Genomic DNA, 19,624 nt, shown 5'->3' with positions numbered 1-19,624 from the left:
ATGTGTCACGCTGAGTGTAGTTAATTCCCAATAGTATAAACATTCGTGACTAATGAAGCTACTTGTCTTGGTATTTTGGAACTTAAGTCATACAGTGGAATTGTCTGGATCAACTAAAGCCGTGTGGAGAAGCAGAAGTACGTGCACGTGAATCTAAAGCCCTTGTTTGTGTTGTTTTCAGCTGCAGTGTTGAAGTATGAGAACAACGTCATGAATATCAGGCAGTTCAACTGTTCTCCTCACCCCTACTGGCTTCCAAATTTCATGGATGTTTTCACTTGGTCCCTGCCATTTGTTGGGGAAAAAGGTGTGTGGGGGAATCTTGAGATGTTCTTAATGCAATCATGTAAGAAGTAAGGGCGGGGGATGGGGACTATCCTAACCAACAAAATTCACAAGTTGCAACATGAGAAAAGTGATTTGAAAGTATGTCACTGTGTACCCTGTTAACAAAATGCAATGACTGAAATAAGGGGAAACAAAAGCAATGAGAAATCCTGGGAGCATTTGTATCATCTCTTTGGAACAATACAACTCTTTTAAAAATAACAGATATATCGTTTTAACTGGCTTCAAGCTATGATGGCTTCTTTTTCTCCTTACCCCTTTGTATTAATTCAAAAATGCTATTTTATTTTACAAACTCCCTGTCAAATTAAAAGGTTAAGATAGCTATGCTTTTCTCACATTTCTGATGTTGATAATAATCATCATATGGTAGTGATCAATGGCTATAATAATTTGAAAGACAATATATTCAACAACAAAAAATAGTTCATGACAAATATAGTGACCATTAATGTGTTACGAGGTGAGACAAATTTACATTTAGAAAGTTATAAATATTAACTTGTCCCAGTTTTTCAAAAGGATTGGCTTGCCTTTCCTTCCTTCCTTCTCCCTTTGTTCTGTTTTATATTTTGACCTAAACCGCAACCAAAATTTCAAGGAAGGGCCTGTACCCACTGAGCTTGAGTGTTTAGTTCGGGATGCCTAGTGGGACAGATGGGGTCATTCCTCATGCATCTTACCACACAGCACCATAGCCCGTAAAAGGCTTCGGAATAAAGGTAAGAGTTTACGCATGTTTCAGAATCCCCATGGCAGGGGGTGGGGGGGACGGTTAGAGAAAAATCACACATTTTCTAAAATATTTATTTATATTAATAAATATGTGTCATATACTAATGTAATATTTATTTTCCTAGAACACTTGTGGGTTTTTCCTTTCTTTAAATGCCTTGAAATGATTAAATCAGGAAGTTATGATTGGTCAGTGAAGAAATCTTTCTTTTGGATACCAAAATAAGTCAAAAGTCAGTTTTGATAGTCTCTGATAAGTGTTCCCAGCACTACCCATGTCACCACGTTCCTACCCTGCTGAGAACGCAGCACGTGTTACTCTCCTCCGTTGGCTTCTCGGGAAACAGAAGCAGCATGAATCCTGACAACTGCTGGGCACCCTTTGAACACCCTTCTGTTGGGTTATTTCCATTAAATGTTCAAATTTTGAACGTCTACTATAAAAGAATCTATTAATATATTTGGGTACATAATTCACTTTTGATACTTAAACTGAAGCTATGGATTAATGTTGGCTACAGATGTTTTACTCTTTATCATATGTCTTCTGCTCTGGAAGAGCATTCATTTTGAAAAATAGCTCTTGAGGAAATAGCGGGCAGGTTTCTTTTCACCTCATGATAGAACCCAACCTAATTTTAGAAACAGTTAAATGTGAATAACATGCACCTTAGTGTAAAAGTGATACCATACTAATTTCTCTGACAACACTTTTATGCAATTTTATTGTGATCAATTTATTCAACTGAATTTCTTATTAAATTTACCTAAGCTTTATTGTTAAAGCCTTTTTGAAAATAAAATTTAATGATACATATATCAACTCATTCATTTTTTTCGGTTAGTGTCCTCAAAAACCACTTCAAATATGTTAGTTCATCAGTCAACAATTTTTATTAAACACAAAACTACAGCCTACCACAGTGCTGGGTTCTCTGGGGGATTAAAAAAATTAAAAAAGAGATCTAGCATTCATGGAGTCCCTGAAAAACAGAAGGTCGCAACGTGGTCTACATCCAGTAGCATCATTGTACAAACAAATAAAAATTCGAAAGTAGCCATTTCCTCCTTCGTAGACATATAGTATAGGCACAGCCACATATTTGGTTTTCCATTGTCTATTGACCTATAGCTAGTTAAATGTTACCATATGATTTCATAGACATGAGCTAATACTTTCATAAACATAAAGTCTGTGTAGAATCACAAAGCCAGTTATCTTTTATGATCTGGATTTTATAGAAACTACTTTGCAGCAGATTCTATATCCAACATAGGTAAGAAATGTTATTGCTAAGCTTGCTCGTTAATAATGCCAGAGTAATAATTAAGGTTAAAATAGAAAATCTGGACTTTTTTGTTTTTATTCTTTTCCTTTTTAGTTACCGAGATGCTTGTAAATGTCCTCAACATCTGCTCAGATGATGAACTGGGGTCAGAAGAAGATGGATTTGATGGTAAGAAACTTGAGCTTTTGTGCTCAAGCTATTTGCCAGGTGATTACTTGGTGTCTCATAGGGAACCCAAATAAGTTTCTAAGATTAGGATTATGTTAAATTATAACATAGTATTGAGAGTGGAAGATACTATATTTTCCATTTGCTTTGAAGAAATACACACACACACACACACATAAAAGAATTTTCTCATTACCCTGATAACATTGTTGAAGTACTGAACTATTTTAGTAACCATCTTTCAATAGCTCACATTGATAAGTGACTTTATTGGCTCCTTAATAAAAAAAATCAATCTTGCAGCAAACGTCACCATTTACTATGTAACTTCTAAGAGTGCCTCTAGTGAAGTTGTCCTGTCAGTTATTCACATTTTGGTATTTATCATAAAAGAAGATATTGACACATTCATATGTTGGTATTCATGTCAATACCAATATTTTTTTCCTCTGTGTGATAATTAGTAATGAATAAGCTATGCAGCTTCTGTAGTGCTGTTCAAGATACTATCTGGTATTCAGTTACCCTTGAAGAGTACGCTTCCTCTGTAAGAGACGAAGGTCCATTGGGTGAAAGATGGAAGCAAAAATCGCTGTGGATCTTACCGCAGCGCCCCGACATGCATGGAAGCCAACCACAGTATAGCTGGAGGAAGACAGTGTGAGAGCGAAGTGTACTTCCATAAACATGGTGTCAAGACCTACTCTGTGCAGGGCACTCAGGATTCCAAGATGCCAGAGAGACTGAGACTTGACGAAGTCACGGTCTGGATAGAGAGACTGATATGTAAACAGATAATATCAATAGAATAAGACAGATTCTAAATTGGAGAGTGAAGTTGGCAGCGGAAACTAGATATTGTGGAAGGTTAAACTGAGAACATGTTTCCCTTTTAAAACTGCACACAAGGGGTGCCTGAGTGGCTCAGTCAGCTGAGTGTCTGCCTTCGGCTCAGGTCACAATCCCAGGATCCTGGGATTGAGGCCCATGTCGTGCTCTCTGCTTCGAGGGGAGCCTGCTTCTCCCTCTCCCTCTGCCTGCTGCTCTGCCTGCTTGTGCTCTCTCTCTCTGTCAAATAAATAAATAAATAAATAAAATCTTTAAAAAAAATAAAACTGCACTGAAGTCAAATGAAAGGTGAATGTGGCCCTTTCTGAAAGTTAGAATCTAAACAGCATGATGTAATGTTTACTTGGATTTAATGTAGGTCACATGTACGAATGTGAAATATGCTGTGGGCAAAAGTAAAGTGAAAGTGCTCCTGCACTCATGCGAATAGAGTCTATGTACGTAGGACTGTGGAGTGCGCAGTTAGGCCCATCATCTCCCCCGTTTTCTCCTGTCTGTAACTTCTCCCAGCTTCACTACTGGTTTGTCTCCATATCCTGTTCTTTAGTCACAGATCACATTGCAAGGGTATGTATAAGGAAGGAGAGAAAGGAATACGCACACGCACACGCACACACACACGCACACGCACACGCACACACACACACACACACATGAACATTTACTAGGTTAGAATTAGCTAACAAATAGTTGTAATAACTTAATTCAGTAATTATATTGATATATTTTGAAATATCCAGAAGTTCAATGGATATTTTGTGCTTTATCTGGGTTCTAGATGTTTCGTGTTATAGCCAGAGTTCGCTCCTAGTAACTCTTCAGAGATAGTGATATCATTCAAGAGGTAATATTTTCATCATGACAGAGATTTTTCTTCTAAAGGAAGAATACCACCCTGGCAGGATCTTAATCTTAAAAGCCAACAAACATTTTTCAATAGATGTCTTTCCCTATGGTCCTTTTGTTCCTCGAAAGAAAGATTCATTAGCATTAATTTGGTGATGTGCCTCTGTTGACAAATCTCTATTGTAGTCAAGTTCATTGGCCAATATTTATAATACAGACAATACAATAAAAAGGTAACATATAGAATAAATAGTTCTGCATAGTAGACCTGTAATAATATGTTAATAATTAGTAAACTATAATTATACACTAATCCATTCACTCAGCAAATATATATTGAGCATCTACTGTGTGCTAGCTACTATAGCCAAAATGCCTGTACATTTCAACAGTACAGGTGTTTCCTGCAGTTAAATATTACCAAGACTAACTCACTGTTTACTTCAGTAATAGTGAGTTCTCTTTACCCACCCTCTCGGTCATTTACATGAAAGGGTATATTTTGTAACTTACTGTGCTCTAAAATAATTACTTCCAATCATCATCCAGTTACTCATCAGCAATTGCTTTTAAGCCTGTTAATTCCAATTATGGAGTGCATGTCTTTCAAGGGATTTGGAAATTTTTTTTGTTTCCAAGCAGACCACTGAAATCTCATTCATTCTACCATGCTTAAATCTTTGGTCAGTCCTGCAGAAAAACAGCTATGACCCCTAACTGTGATCTTCTAGCTCAAATCTCATAAATATGCCCTCTAAGGAAAGCAAAAAGAAAACAGAAATAAAAATATTAATTAAAAGTATGTTGAACTTAGGACATTATACCCTTTGAAGTAAACGGTCAGAATGTTCTTTAGTGCTTTATATAACGTGATGCAAAAACTATGAATTTCTTCAGAGGTGCTCAAAGAACAACTTGTAAAACTTTCCAGGACTCTTTGACTCTCTGAGATTATAGTTTACTGAGAATGTATATTAAAGTTTCTTTTTTTGGAATGAGGGGTGCAGTATTATTTTCAACTTTAGGATAACGTTTCCCATTCCTCCCAGTCCTTCCTGCACGCAGCCTACAGTCTGTGTCTCTCTGGGGTCCGGCCCTCTGCTCTGCCTACCAGGATCCCAGGGCTTGCTGGCTACAGAGGTGAAAGCAGGAATCAAAAGACCTCAAAGAACTTAACTGAGCCTCTTCCTTAAATGACTGCTTATTCTAAGGGCGGGGTGGAGAGGTGTGGAATCTCTTCATGAGTTACTTGTCTGGTTCTTCTCAATATTCTGTTCCATGTTCAGTGACATCTAAAAAGTCAAAGGTAGTAATGATACCTGTACAATCCACGACTATCTTTTTATCTATCAGGTTGACTTCTTTAGTGTGTATAAAGTCTATAGCAAATAGGGCTGCTCCTCATTTCCTAGAGGAATGGAAGTTACGGGATTGTATTTGCTTTTCCTTCAGATTCTGTCAGCTCCCCTTTACCATTTAATGATGACGATGACAGCATCTAACACTATGTGTTAGACATTATTCCAAGTCCTTTATATACCTTTTTGACCAACAAAAATTTATGATTATTAACAGTCATTCGTTTTAAGTATGTTTTCTAAGTGATTTATGTTATCTCCTCAAAACAACCTGTTGATATAGATGCTATGATTATCCCTATTTCATTGAAGTGATTGAGATTGATAAAGCCTAGGGTCACACAGCTGGTGAAGTAATAGAGCTTGGATTGAAACTCATGCCTGCCTTGTTCTCAGATTCTTGAACTTTCTACAAACTGTGATTACAATGCTTGAAATCCTTTTCTTTGAAACAGCATGATGCCTTTTTGTTGTTTGGTTTTTTTTAGCAAACAACACTTAAACATAATATAGTTTGTTCTGTATAAATATACTATAAAAGAAGGAAGTAGATTCTTTTTGCACTAGTTAGCCATGAAAGTCAAATAAACAGCAAATAAAACAGTTTCATTCTATTCCTTTAATCTTCGTTTACTCCGATCGGAGTTATGTGTTTCATCACGTTAAGTATTCTGTTGTAGCTGAGCAGATCTGGCCCACCTTGTCTTTGCTAAGTAGAAATCATGTCATGAATCTCTCCTCCTTAGCTTCTGCCTTACGAGTAAAGGAATTTGATAGCCTATCTAAAACAAGGTTGCTATTTTAAATTGGTCTGTGAGTCTTTTATGTTGAAAATAAAAGACAAAACCTCTATTATCTTGTAAAGTTTTGAAACCGTTTAATACCAATGCATGTCTTTTGAGGATCTAATTTATATGTATTGGGGTCTTTGTTTCCTGTTTCTACTTTTGATTTTGGATGATAAAATTATAGTCTGGTTTCAGTTTGGGGTTGTTATTCACCAGAACATTTTAGAGAAGGAAGAAATCCAAATAGATGTATTTCCTTTGGGTAGATAATTCTCATTAATGAAGAAGACTCATTGCAGACCTAGGATTAGAAAGTGATCCCAAAATGAGGGAGCGGGGAGGAAGCTGACAGAAGTCAAGCATTCTGCATCATGTCAAAAGTTTCCTTATTGTTCATTATTACAACAAGAACATCTGGAATAGCGATAAGCATTAGAAACCAAATGACAGTTTCATGAGTTAGAAATATTTGTTTATTTGGAATTTTTCTTTGAGGTCCTAAAATCTTAGACTCTGAGATCACACGTGTGTGTGTGTGTGTGTGTGTGTTACACACATATATATATATGTATATATACGTATGTATGTATATGTACACATATACACAAGTTATGTTTGAGACTATGATATGTGGCAAGTCTGTCTAACACAGAATTGTGAAGGTGAAACTGCAATCCCATAGAATAAGAAAGGAAAGAGAAGAATAATAAAACGAAGACATTTCAAGCCAAATGTAGTTTCAGGCTGCACTGGAAAGACTTAATATTAAATTAGAATTTATGCCTCTGCTTTCATCTACAGAGCAAACCACATGGTGGAACTCTTATCCTTTATCCACATTTTTCCCTTATCCTGATGCTAACCACAGGCCAGTCACTGAATATGGGATCAGAGCAGTTTTTTGCATGCCTCTACCAAACCATCTAAATTGTATACAAGAAAATTAGCTCCCATCGTCTGCTTTGAATTATTAGTTAATTCTTGATATGTAATATCGTGGGTTCCAGAGTGTCTCCCCACTTCTTTTTGTCTAACTTAAAAAAGCCATTCGCAACTTTTTGAAGTGTGAAGTTGGGAATTAGCGGCACTAACGTGGCATTTGATTGGTCCCTGAGGAATACCTCTATGAAGGTTTGGTTATATTATTTTCTACCAAAACTGTATTTAGTTGCCATGATGAACATTTGAGACAAAATTTCATCTGAAAAACTCCCCTCTGCCTTGTGCATCTGGCAGCAGCACATATACTCAGAGCCGTGGCTGCAATTATTGTCATTTCTCTGCATCTCATCCTATCACCCTATAGTTCAGGTTCCTAATTTGAAAAAAAAAAAAAAAAAAGAAGTTGTATGTCCTATAATAATTGACAGTTTGGGGTAAGGAGAATATTAAGTTTCAACATAAAAAAATAGAAACATTTAGGGGCGCCTGGGTGGCTCATTCAGTTAAGCATCTGCCTTTGGTGCGGGTCATGATCCCAGGGTCCTGGGTTCTCTGCTCAGCAGAGAGTCTGCTTCTCCCTCTCCCTCTGCCTCCTCCCCCCTGCTCCTGCTGTCTCTGTCTCTGTCTCTCTCTCTCTCTCTCTCTCAAATAAAGAAATAAAAATCTTTAAAAAGAAATTCCGAAGACCCAAAAATTTACCTAGAATTTAAAAAAAATTAAAGATTTATTTGAGAGACAGAGAAAGAAAGAGAGAGAGCAGGGGGAGGGGCAGAGGGAGAGGGAGAGAATCTTCAAGCGGACTCTCCACTGAGTGTGGAGCCTGACATGGGGCTAGATCCCAGGACCCTGAGATCATGACCTGAGCCGAAACCAAGAGTGAGACACTTAACCAGCTTGCACCACCCAGGCGGCCCCAAAATAGAAACATTTAAACATACTAAATGACTAAATAAACAGCTCCAAGGAACACAGTGGCAGTATGATTCTCATTCTGTCAACATTGACACATCACCCGAAGTTGGTAAGCTTGGAAAAATGCTTGCAGAATGAACAAAGGTTGAGTAGGAATATAAATTAGGGACTTCATAATGTGTCTGAAGTCAAGGTGGCTGCATCGGAGCAATGATAGTATTAAGAATAAAACGTAAAGGGAGCTATTCCAAAGAGCTGCTCAAGGACGTACAGCTCTAGGATCAGTGAGGCACGGGAAAGAAAAGTTGATTTGGGTGGTTCAGGCCTAGGCGTCTAGGAGGATGAGAACGTTTATGGAAAATCTCACCAGTTTCAGGAGAAACGAGTGTGAGTAAAAGTGACACACGTAGCTCTGGAAATGTCTGAGCGGGGTTTGGAAGTGGAATCCTGGAAATTGAAAACAAAACCTGGGCTGGTGATAGAAGTTTGGAATTAAACGTCACAATCGAATCTGTTGGGAAAAATGGGTCTCCAAAGTCCTGATATAAAAGGAAATATTAGGAAATTGAAGACCGATCCTTAAAATTAGCCCTTAATGAAGCTGGGGAAAAAAGACAAACTAGAGAAGGAGAAAGAAGGAGCGATCAAGTAGAAAGGACCTGGATCGTGTGGCGGGTTCAGGCAGCAGCTGTTAAAAATATTTGCACCACATGCAGAAAAATCACTTTGAGATGTAAGTCTGGCCAAAACATGAAATAACAGGACATCACTATGCTTGTCAGATATCAGATTATTGAAAAGAGGTGTTTATGTTAGCTGTGGTATTTATAATAGCTAAAAAAGAAAATAGAAATCATTGGCAAACAGCCAAAAAATAAAAGTCAGAGTACCTCAATTTTCATATCGTGTTATATTTTTATTTTATTTTATATATTTTTAGTTCTCTGTAAAAATATTTCTTCATGGACTATCTTTTTCTGTGTATTCAATGGCAGGCAAACACATGGTTTCTGCCTTCGTTGAGCTGAGAGGCTCGCGCAGCAAGAAATTGATTTTAAATCTGTAGTCTTTTTTTTTTAAAGATTTTATTTATTTATTCGACAGAGATAGAGACAGCCAGCGAGAGAGGGAACACAAGCAGGGGGAGTGGGAGAGGAAGAAGCAGGCTCATAGCGGAGGAGCCTGATGTGGGGCTCGATCCCAGAACGCCGGGATCACGCCCTGAGCCGAAGGCAGATGGTTAAGGACCGCGCCACCCAGGCGCCCCTTAAATCTGTTGTCTTACAGAGGCTTGATAGGGTTGAGGGAGGGAGCCTGAATTGGGACAAAAATATTTGATAACTAACGGAGAAAATTTAGAGGACATCTTTCTTGTCTTCTACTTCTGACAAGGAAAGGAAAACCCTTTATGTAGGAAAAGAAAACCCTTTATGAATTTTACTGCTTTTGGAAATCCAGCCATGTGATAACTCCATGCAAGTTTTCTAGGAAATGATATACAAAGATAGGTAGTAGTTTACCAGGGTTAAGTTGTTTTATCTTTTTTGTAATATTTGAGTTTGAGTGAGGTCACTGGAGAAAGGAAAGGCATACATAGAAAGAAAAATTACTCAGTATTTTGTAAAAGGTTTTGTTCTTTTTTCCTCGGGGTTTTGTTAATTACCTTCCAGTTTAGTGTTGATGTTTTTGTCCATTACTTAATATTTTGGTCTATAATTAAGAATGTAAGTCATTTTTGTCACTATAAATGTATCCTTTGTATTCTGTACCATTTATGGTACAGGTAACTGCTTTTTTTTTTAATCATGGTTATGCCATAAAAAGGAAGCAAATAGTTATATCCAGTATATCATTAAAATTGAAACTTGTCTAAAAAATACACAGGGATTTACTAAGTAGTAGGCTAGAAATTCCCATCGTATTTATGCCTATTGATGTCTTGGGGCCTTGACTATCATACAGGGTGCCTGGTTAGCCATCATATTGTAATCAGTATCATCAAGTCTAGCTTATCATATTTGATTGCAATAATTAAATTCCTTTAAGTTGCTAATTTGAATGATACAACAACACACATTGAAAGTACTGCTTTCCCATTATATTGCACTACCACGATTTTCCACAAATGTATTTCTTTATTGCCTAGCAGGATTTTCACATTACGTAGAAGCCAGATTTGCAGAACAAAGTAAATATGAAAACACAGCTTTATACTTGTTATAGTTAATTGGTTGGATAGCGTCCACCATTGGCTAGAATATTATGCTCAGAGTAAGATAATACTCTCGAATTTTATGCTGTATTTTCATAGACACATGTATTTTACACAGGCACAGTATTTATACACAGGTTTAAAAATCATTAATTTTTGTAGTATTTGAGGCTTCCTCCAACTAACGGTGACATTGGCCAGCTTACACTAAACATTAGCTATTGCATACCTAAGCATACACTTCAGTTGAATGTATTTGAGAAAAGTCCATGTTGCATCATAAGAAGGGAAAAAAGTGTGTGCTCTGTAAACCTGAATGTATTCTTTAAACCTGAATATATTCTTTATTTGAAAGGAATTGAAGTAGAGGCTCTTTTCCTCAACGAAGGCAAAGATTTTGTGTTATAAGTATGTCTATATTTTGGAAAAACATCACTTCTCACAAACAAGGTTGAGGTAACGAGCATGTGAAAGAGGCATTCTTCACAAAAGGGACTCTAGTGGTAATGTCAGCTTGCTGAAAAGTGATAGCTTAAGAAAAGATAATTCTTCTTGTATTTTTGGCAGAGATTTCATGATTCTCTTTGTACTAAGGCATTTTATGGGTCCAAGTTGTCTACCTGAAGATTGTACTTCTATGAGAATAATTAGGTAATTGAGCAACTGCAGACGGAGTTGTGAGTCCAACATTTGTAAAACACTCTTGATGCTAATTGTTTGATCGCTGATGACAAGTCTAAGGGCTCTGTGTGAAAGTTAAATAAGTGCTCAGAAAATCTAGATTTTAAAAATATTTTTCTATGAGTGTAGTCTGTTTTTGCTCTTCCTCTTTACTTATATGAGAAACTATAAAACTTCTCTTCCACTTTTTCTCAGCACAGAAATAGAAATCTTGTTTCTATTTGGTCAGCCCACCTTTTTGGAGTGGTTCTTTTTCTTTTCTTTCTTTCTTTCTTTCTTTCTTTCTTTCTTTCTTTCTTTCTTTCTTTCTTTCTTTCTTTTTTTTTTTTTTTCCTGAAAAATGAAACCAGCAGCGTGCAGGCTGCCAGCATTTTCCCCTAGTAAATTCGCCATCATCTGGGGCCCAGCCTTTAGCCTGGTTGGCACAAAATACAACTGAGGCCCCAACTTAGGGAGCTTGATATTAACAAATTCACCCAGTCAATCTTTTAATCTACGGTGAAAAGTGTGCATATTAGAGAACTGGAACACCCACTTCTACCCCAGCATTTCAGCATTTCCTTCTTCTTAATAATAATAGCAAACACTTCTGCGTACTTGTCATGAACCAAAGCTCTGTGCTAAGTGCTCTAGCCGGTAGCATAGTATCTGGCACGCATGTTTGTTAAACGTTAAGAGCGAATGAACACATTACTCACTTAATTCTTCCACCCGCCTAGGAAGTGAATCAGTGGGCCTGCTACTGTAATGGATTCGGGCTCTGGGTCAGCACCTTTCAGCTTTTGACCTTAGGCAAACAAATTACCATCTCTGTTCCCTAGAATCATCCTAGTACTTCCTCCTGTGGTTGTTGTGAAGATGATGTGAAATAATGTAAATAAAGCACTTTGAACTTTCCTCACTTTATAGATGAGAAATATGATTGTGAAGAAACCTAGTAATCTGGCCAGGACAGCACAGCCAGTGAGTGGAGGAGCTGAAACTCCAACCTAGGTCTTTTACTCCCAACCAGAAGTTCCTCACCACTGTTCCCTTCTACCTCCCACATGCCAATGTCTTCAGGCCTTCAGGGAATTGAACGAGCCCGCCATTTATGATCCGAAGTCTTGTGCTAGGCCCAGAACTCTTGAAGGCCTTTGCTCCCTGGACAGTACTTCCCTAGGCATTTCAGATGTTTGCCTCAGCTTCTCCTCTGTACTCTGCCTCTGTGGCCACCAGGATATTTTTGATTGGCATATCCCCTTCCTCTGATAAGATAATAATATCTTTAGGTGTTGGTTGGGTCTCACTTAAGTCGCCTCTGCATGCCTGTGCACTGATCATTCGCCACAACCTAATGCTCATTTCTTTATTCTCTTTCTTGGGCAAAACATCACTGCATCCCCGTGTGCTGGCAAAACATCCCACCTAGGTCTTGAATAGCATCAGAAGACCTTTGAGTGGCTTTGTGTCAGACAAGCTGAATACACACCTGTGCCTCAGGGGGTCTCCACTGTCAGACCAAGGAGTTAACCTTACTTCTCTCAGCCTGCTCTTGTATTGTGCTGTCAGATGGTGCTCGGTTAATTGTCTATCTAACGTAGGACACGCAGGACCATGAAACATAATATTTTACTCTATTTATCCATTTCCCCCCTTAATTTGTATCATTTCAGAGATAACTTAAATTTAGTTTAGTTTAGATAATTTAAGTATAGTTCTAGCATTTGTATAGATCCATAAGGGTCCAGAATTCAGTTCTAGTGCATGCATCTTTTGGCATTTCACACGCCTGCATAATTGGGTCCTTAATATATTCCTTTTTGAACTGTTACATCCTCACCTATAGCCAGAACAATCCTGGATAGCTTAAACATCCTATAGACAATAAGTCTAAATTATTAACTTGACCTTTATTATTTCATTTCATTTTGCTTTGATTTTCACTTGTCAGTTTACAAAATTGATGTGTTTCTGTCATGATAAAGAGGTCACTCTGACTAGGGTTTCACATGCCATTAGTTTCTACTTTGGTAAGTATAAATCAACTCAAATATTCTTTGTAAGGCATAGTTTGAAGATGTGATGGCGTCTCAAAAAATCAACAGAAGTTCTCTAATCTACTGTAAGGTCTTTAATTTTTACCCAAGTTAGAATTATGCATATAGCCAATTTCTATGATTCTACTGAGGCATCCCTGAGCAGATGGAGCAAAGCATCTCAGAGAACAAAACTCCACGGAATCAAATTAAAGCTTGTAAACAGAAGTAACTGTTAATTACATAGGATAACCAAATAATGACAGTTATTTGACATTTGGGAGTAATTTGAACATTTTTAAGATTTCCTATCCAAATAATTCATTTACGTTTTATGAAAAAAGAAGTGGAGAATAAAAAAGATCTAGGCTGTACTGGCCTTTCTTAGAGTCCATTACACAGAAGAGGCTTTTTATTTAGAAAAAATATATTTTAAAGGATCTTCTGTTGCTTTCAAAATCGGATATAAAACAGAATCGTCTTATGCCAAATATTACACAATTGCAGGGTCTATTACGTGCTGAGATTTAGTGGAACTAAAAAAAATATGGAAAAAAATTCAAAATATGCGGTTTGGCGTGAGTGGCCATTATATCCCCGTTTTATCACCTGTGGATATGCGATATGGTAGAATGAGAATCAAAATTAAAAAGGTATTCCAAACATTTTAGGTTATGATCTTCAAAAAGATGAAGTTTTGCAGGAATTTTTAAAATCTGTGATCCTGAGGGTGTTTTCCTGCCTCACAGAGTAACCTACACGAGCTGTTTGGTGAAGTCCAGCACCTAACACTCTCTCTGGACAGGATTTACCAGCACTGATGTCAAGTGGAGGAGCAATGCAGATCTCCAAGTTACGGCTAGTCAAGGAACTCTTCCAGCAACTAACAATCTCATTCTTGACAGAGCACCAGTCTTCATGCTAGAACATTTGTACTGTAATACCAAGGATGTCTCAAGGGAATTTCAAGGGAATCCATTTCTCATCTTCAGCTTCCAGATGTCCTCCCTCCTAAAACTCTCCTGAGCTGGAGGATTCAGGCCTCGTTGTGGCTTCTCCTTTTCTGCCTCTTCTTTCTCAGTCGCCCTTCTCTCATTTTAACAGAAAGGCGTAGGTCTCCCAGGACCTCACCATTGTGAACCTTGCCTTGAGATGTTTAGTATTGGAGTACCAACAGAGAGATGCCGGGAAACTCAGTGTCTAGGAAGTCTCCCTAAGCAAGGCTGCATAACCCCTCCCATCCTGTCTATTAATAAGGGATGCATTCCAATAAAACTTTATTATCAATGCTTTTTAAATATTTTTAAATATTTATCATAGATTTGTGCTATCTAGCTCAATTATGTACTACTAATAATTGTGATCTTGATTACAAAGGAATTTTTGAAGGGCTTCATTGTGTCAGGAAGTTTTTTAAAAATACATTTAACTTAGGGGCACCTGGGTGGCTCAGTCAGTTTAGAGTCTGCCTTCAGCTCAGGTCATGATCCCAGGGTCCTGGGATCAAGTGGGCATCAGGCTCTCTGCTCAGCAGGGAGCCTGCTCCTCCCTTTGCCTGCCACTTCCCACTGCTGTGTTCTCTCTCTCTCAAAAATAAATAAATAAAATCTTTTTAAAAAATACAGTTAACTTAGATTTTGAAACATATTTTTGATAATAAAGTACAATGTAGTCATAAAACTATTTTAAAGTATAAATATGTAATTCACTAAGGTAAAATCAGGAAAATGGAAATGGAAATACAATTTCAAAGAAAAATAGGACTCGCGTAAGATTTCTAAGTGTCAATGAGTATCTTGTTCGTGGATTTTTTTTCTTTAAATGGATGATGGTGGGATGAAATTGCTGTGATATTTATATGCCGTAAGTAAAAAAAAATGTAATACAGTCATTTCATTTTAAAATGGCAATGCCTGTGATATTATATTCTTTACAACTATTTAAATTTGGAGGTGGGAATAATATACTTTGGAAGACAGTCTTTAGTAGATACAGGAGTAAAAAAATTCAAAGCTACAGTTTCAAAGTCAATCTGTCAGAGTGAAGACAATTATTCAGTATTGATGGTGCTATCCCTAAATCCAAGCACTCAAGTGCCTGACGGGGTAGGCAAACGTAGTAAAGTGCTTGTCACACTCATAGCCAAGCGCAAAGCCAGGTGGACATCTAAGTAACGTATAGATAGCATCACGTCATTTGCATACAGAAGCTCAAGATTTGTTATTGCTAAACTAGGTCAGGGAAAGAAAAGACAAGAAAGAAAAAGGTTTAGGGATTATAGCACGTGGTTTGGCTTCACAGTCTTATGGGGCCAATTTGGGACATGTGTTCTCCTAAAGATAGTCTGTGTACTTATCATTTCATCGTCATCATCTGTAAAACGACAAATGATGCAACTTCTTAGAGGCATCTGAAGACTCTTCTTTGAATGTGATCTTGTATTTCAAAGGTGCTAATTTTGGATGGAAACCTTTGTCTTTGATAGAACACAACAAAAGATATTTTTTGTCTCAACATCTTATGCTTCATTCCATCAGTAGTCTTTATTCAAATTCAATAATTGCTCTATTTAATGAAAAATACAATCTGGGGGTACATCTGAATTCTGCTTAATAGTAATGAACCACGATAAAATTTTACTTTCAAATAGAATAAGTTTCCTACAGAAATAAATTTTGTTAATTTTTAACAAATTTAGAAAAATGGTGATTTTTCTCTATTAGTTTCATAGATTCTAAATCAAAAAGGTAGAAATTTGAAGCCTACCTGCAATATATAATTCTTAAAATATCTTTCCTTTGAAAAAAGTGCAAAATGTTAGTGTATACGCACACTTTTATATAGAATATATTTTATTTAATAATATATGCTATGAATATACTTGTATTAAAAGCCTTTTAAAGAAAGAAGCCTAAATAATAGCAAAAATTGAGGTCAGTGTAATAATGAGGTAGAGAATTTCTGCTACTGTTCACATTAAAGAGTAAACACCTCACTTTTCTCTGCTTTTTTGGAAAAGGAGCTTTTTCACATTCTAATAATATGAAAAGATTCCGATTTTATAAGATGTGTGAGTATAAAATCTTTATGTAGCTCAACATCTTCATTTCTTACAATTACCAAAAGGTAAGGAAAGCAATGAGAATCCGTAGAATTGAGCATATGAAACAAAACCTTACCAGGCCAATTTTCTCCTGGAGCTGTTTGGAGGAGGGACTGGGTGCGTGTAGCCGCACTGAGAACTTCCCTTTATTGCTTCCTTTGGCCAGCTCTTGCACCCCCTGTAACACAAAGGGGTGGGGGGGATGGAGACACCTCTCTTCTCAAAGCTACTCTCTTTTCCCTCAAAAACAAGCTTCTTCCAAATATGGTTTTGTTGTTTTGACATTTTATTATGAAAATATTTTTAACATACGAGAGTGTTAAACAGCTGTGTGGTCAATATCCATGTACCCATCACCTACTGTCTACAACTAACATTTGACTCTATTTACTTTGCCACGTATCTACCTCTCTACCTATCAGCCCACCTCTTTCTTTCTTGGGTAGGTAGGTGACAGAGGACGTTCTGTTACTCTCTACTGAGAGTATGCTAGCCCGTAAACATCTTGCCTACGTGTACTGCAGGGCTCACCCTTTACACGCTTGCCTAGGCAGCCCCTGCTTCCCTCCCCCATCCTCACCCTGGCATGTCTCCATTCACACCAGACTTATCACCCAGCACTGGATATAACATGGATTGTTGTGGCCTTCAAAAGTTTGCACATCCTTCTTCTACGGAGAATACCCATTCTCCTTGTTCTTTCACTCTTACTTATCCTTCGAGATCCTTTAACTATTATGATGTCAGTGAAGATTTTTCTCATGCCTCCAGGCAATTAACACCTGCTTTCAGTGGCATACTGGTATACCTTTAACAACCCATCTTCCAGGGGAAAATGGCCCTCGTTTGTGGCATTTGCAGATTTCCATAGTATATATTCTCTTCCCTACCGCTGATGTCGGGCTGCCAACATGGAGTTAAGAAGAGATGTGCTCAGGGTCCTGGGATTGAGCCCACGTTGGGCTCTGTGCTTAGTTGGAAGTCTGCTTGAGATTCTCTGCCTCTCCCTCTAGACCTCCCCCTGCTCGTGCTCTCTCTCTCTAAAATAAATAAAATCTTAAAAAAGAGAGAGAGAGAGATGTGCTCAGTCTACTGTCACTCTCACTAGTGGACACAAGCCAGCTGGGGCACACCACTGCTACTAACACTCTGTCACGCTCTCTTGTTGTCATGCACGAGATTTCTCACAGCGGAGATCATGCCTTATTCGTATTTCTGTTGCTGGCAATTAGCATGTGGCGAAAAGGGATAAGAGTCACAAGAACGCTTAATGAATAAATGATCTGGGTAATACTGTATTCTATGTAGCACTACCCACGTGCTCTAATTCAGTTAACACTGAGGACTCCTCGGTAGTAGCGCACCGGGTTGGAGCCGTGAGCTGGATGACAGCACGAGTGATGTGTGGCAGACACCGCACATGCGAAGAATCTCTCTTCACCCTACCAGTTGGCCCCTCCGTGCAGTGATGGTGCTGCACGTTCCGGGTCCCCTTAGAGGCTGAAATCCCCCCTGCGGGGCTGCAGCACTCACTCAGCAAGCCGCTTGTCATGCATACCTTTCCAACTTCGTGAGAAGTCGGCGAGGGGCTAAGTTAAGGTCAGAAAGAGCAGGTGTTAAAAGCAAATCTTTGAAGAGTCCCTTGTTCTGCACATTAGCCTCTTGCCTAGCTTCTGGATATAGTAGCATCGTACCCCAGGCATAAAAGAAGATTAGAACTTAACAGTTGAGACAGAGAGGGGCTCAAAAAAGAAGTGATAATTATCAGAATGGAAACGCAAAATGAAATTTTACTTAAAATAACAATTTTTTTTAAAATATGTGAAATGTTGCCTTTCAGTTTGGGGCTTGCGGGTTAAAATGTTCTGTTCTTTTCAATGAAAAATAGTTACTTCAGTTTTAATGTAAAAGGTATTTTATGTGCCTTCATTATTTAATATGCTGAATTTTAATCTGAGCTCCTGTGGTCATTTCCATGACTTAAAGAGAGCAAGTATGTTGAACGTGACATTGTAGTTGCATTTTGCAACCAGTAAAATTCTGAAAAACGTGCCTTTTCCTTGGTCCTTCTGTAGAGTATGGACTGTGAGGGCTTGCAGTGGAACAAACATTATTTGAGTATTTCAGATTTTTGTGAGGTTATCCAAGTGTGGCATTAGTTTCATTTTGATTTTGAATATTTGGAAAATATTGAAGGCAATCTCTACCTTAAGCGATATTCATTTTGAATGCCTCTTCCCACTGTTTATGATTAGGTTATTTTTGATTTTTTGAGTAAATGTGTTCTAATTTTATAAAAAGAGTAGTAAAACTTTTTACCTCTCTGTGTTATTGAGAAATTTAAAAACAGACAGCAGTTCTCCGTTAAGAAAAGTGTTGTCGGGACGTCTGGGTGGCTCTGCCGGTTAAGCGTTTGCCTTTGATTCAGGTCATGATCCTAAGGTCCTGGGATCCAGTCCTGGCATCCGGCTCCTTGCTCAGTGGGGAGCCTTCTTCTCCCTCTGCCTGCCACACCCCCTGTTTGTGCTCTCTTTCTCTCTCTCTGATTAAAAAAAAAAAAGTGTTGTAACACACTGAATCTCCATTTACTGGGAGTACACCTATGAATACATAAAGCAGAATAATCTGGGACATGCTCTTCAGTAAGTCATTTGATCTGAAAAAAATGAGGAATGACAGACTGGCTCTGACGATCAAAGTGTTGATTTTAACATTTCAAATTCAGAATTTATTTGAGCATATTTCTGAGAATCAGCTACTACTAAGCTGTAAAGGACAGCTTATATAATTTATTTCCCTCCCTTTCCAACTTAGTTTCTTACTTTTCTTTCCTCTGGTTATGGTTTTTACAAGGCCTTTATAGAAAATTGTCTGGGAGATTATCCTTCTGATATAGTTTTCACTTATTCCATTTTTTGTTTTCCCTTTCTCATTTCTCTTATATATATACAGTTTTATCTCCAGCTATTCCTTCTTGCTGCTTTTCTTACTGTGCTTCTAAATATAGTCACCCCTTTTGGATCTCAGCCCCATTTTACATTCTTCGTGTCTGTTGGATGCATTTATGATCTGGCCATGCTGTGTGTTGAAAGAGGGTCAGAATCTTTTCCCTCACTTAGCATCTCATGTCCTTGGAGTGGACTGGGTCAAACAGACTGGAAATACTAGCTCTAGAGTAGAAAATAGCACGGTGGTAGACTGAACGCAGAATGTAACGGAGTAACGGAAAATATATAGATAAGACAAAAGCCACCTTAAGGAGACTAATTGCCATCCCACTTTGTTTCTTTTCTTAACAAATGTTCCTTAGTAGTTTCTTGATCATGAATTACCTAAAACGCAAGCACAGGGACACCAGACTTTTAGATGGTCTCT

General features: G+C 37.9%; 1 protein-coding gene across 4 annotated transcripts in view; it reads left to right on the top strand.

Moving 5' to 3' along the window:
- PPP3CA (protein phosphatase 3 catalytic subunit alpha) overlaps nucleotides 1-19,624 on the top strand; it is a 307,186-nt gene that overhangs the window by 269,686 nt on the left and 17,876 nt on the right. For all 4 annotated transcript variants that reach the window (XM_026509653.4, XM_026509652.4, XM_057309724.1 and 1 more), the window contains exons 9-10: nucleotides 182-307; nucleotides 2,466-2,540. In XM_026509653.4, coding sequence (XP_026365438.1) covers nucleotides 182-307; nucleotides 2,466-2,540 — 201 coding nt within the window. The remainder of the gene's footprint in view (nucleotides 1-181; nucleotides 308-2,465; nucleotides 2,541-19,624) is intronic.

This window comes from Ursus arctos, unplaced genomic scaffold (genome assembly GCF_023065955.2).
Source record: "Ursus arctos isolate Adak ecotype North America unplaced genomic scaffold, UrsArc2.0 scaffold_9, whole genome shotgun sequence".
Classification (NCBI taxonomy): Eukaryota; Metazoa; Chordata; class Mammalia; order Carnivora; family Ursidae; genus Ursus; species Ursus arctos.
Note: the sequence above shows the minus strand (reverse complement) of the source record. Positions and strands in the feature narration are given on the sequence as shown.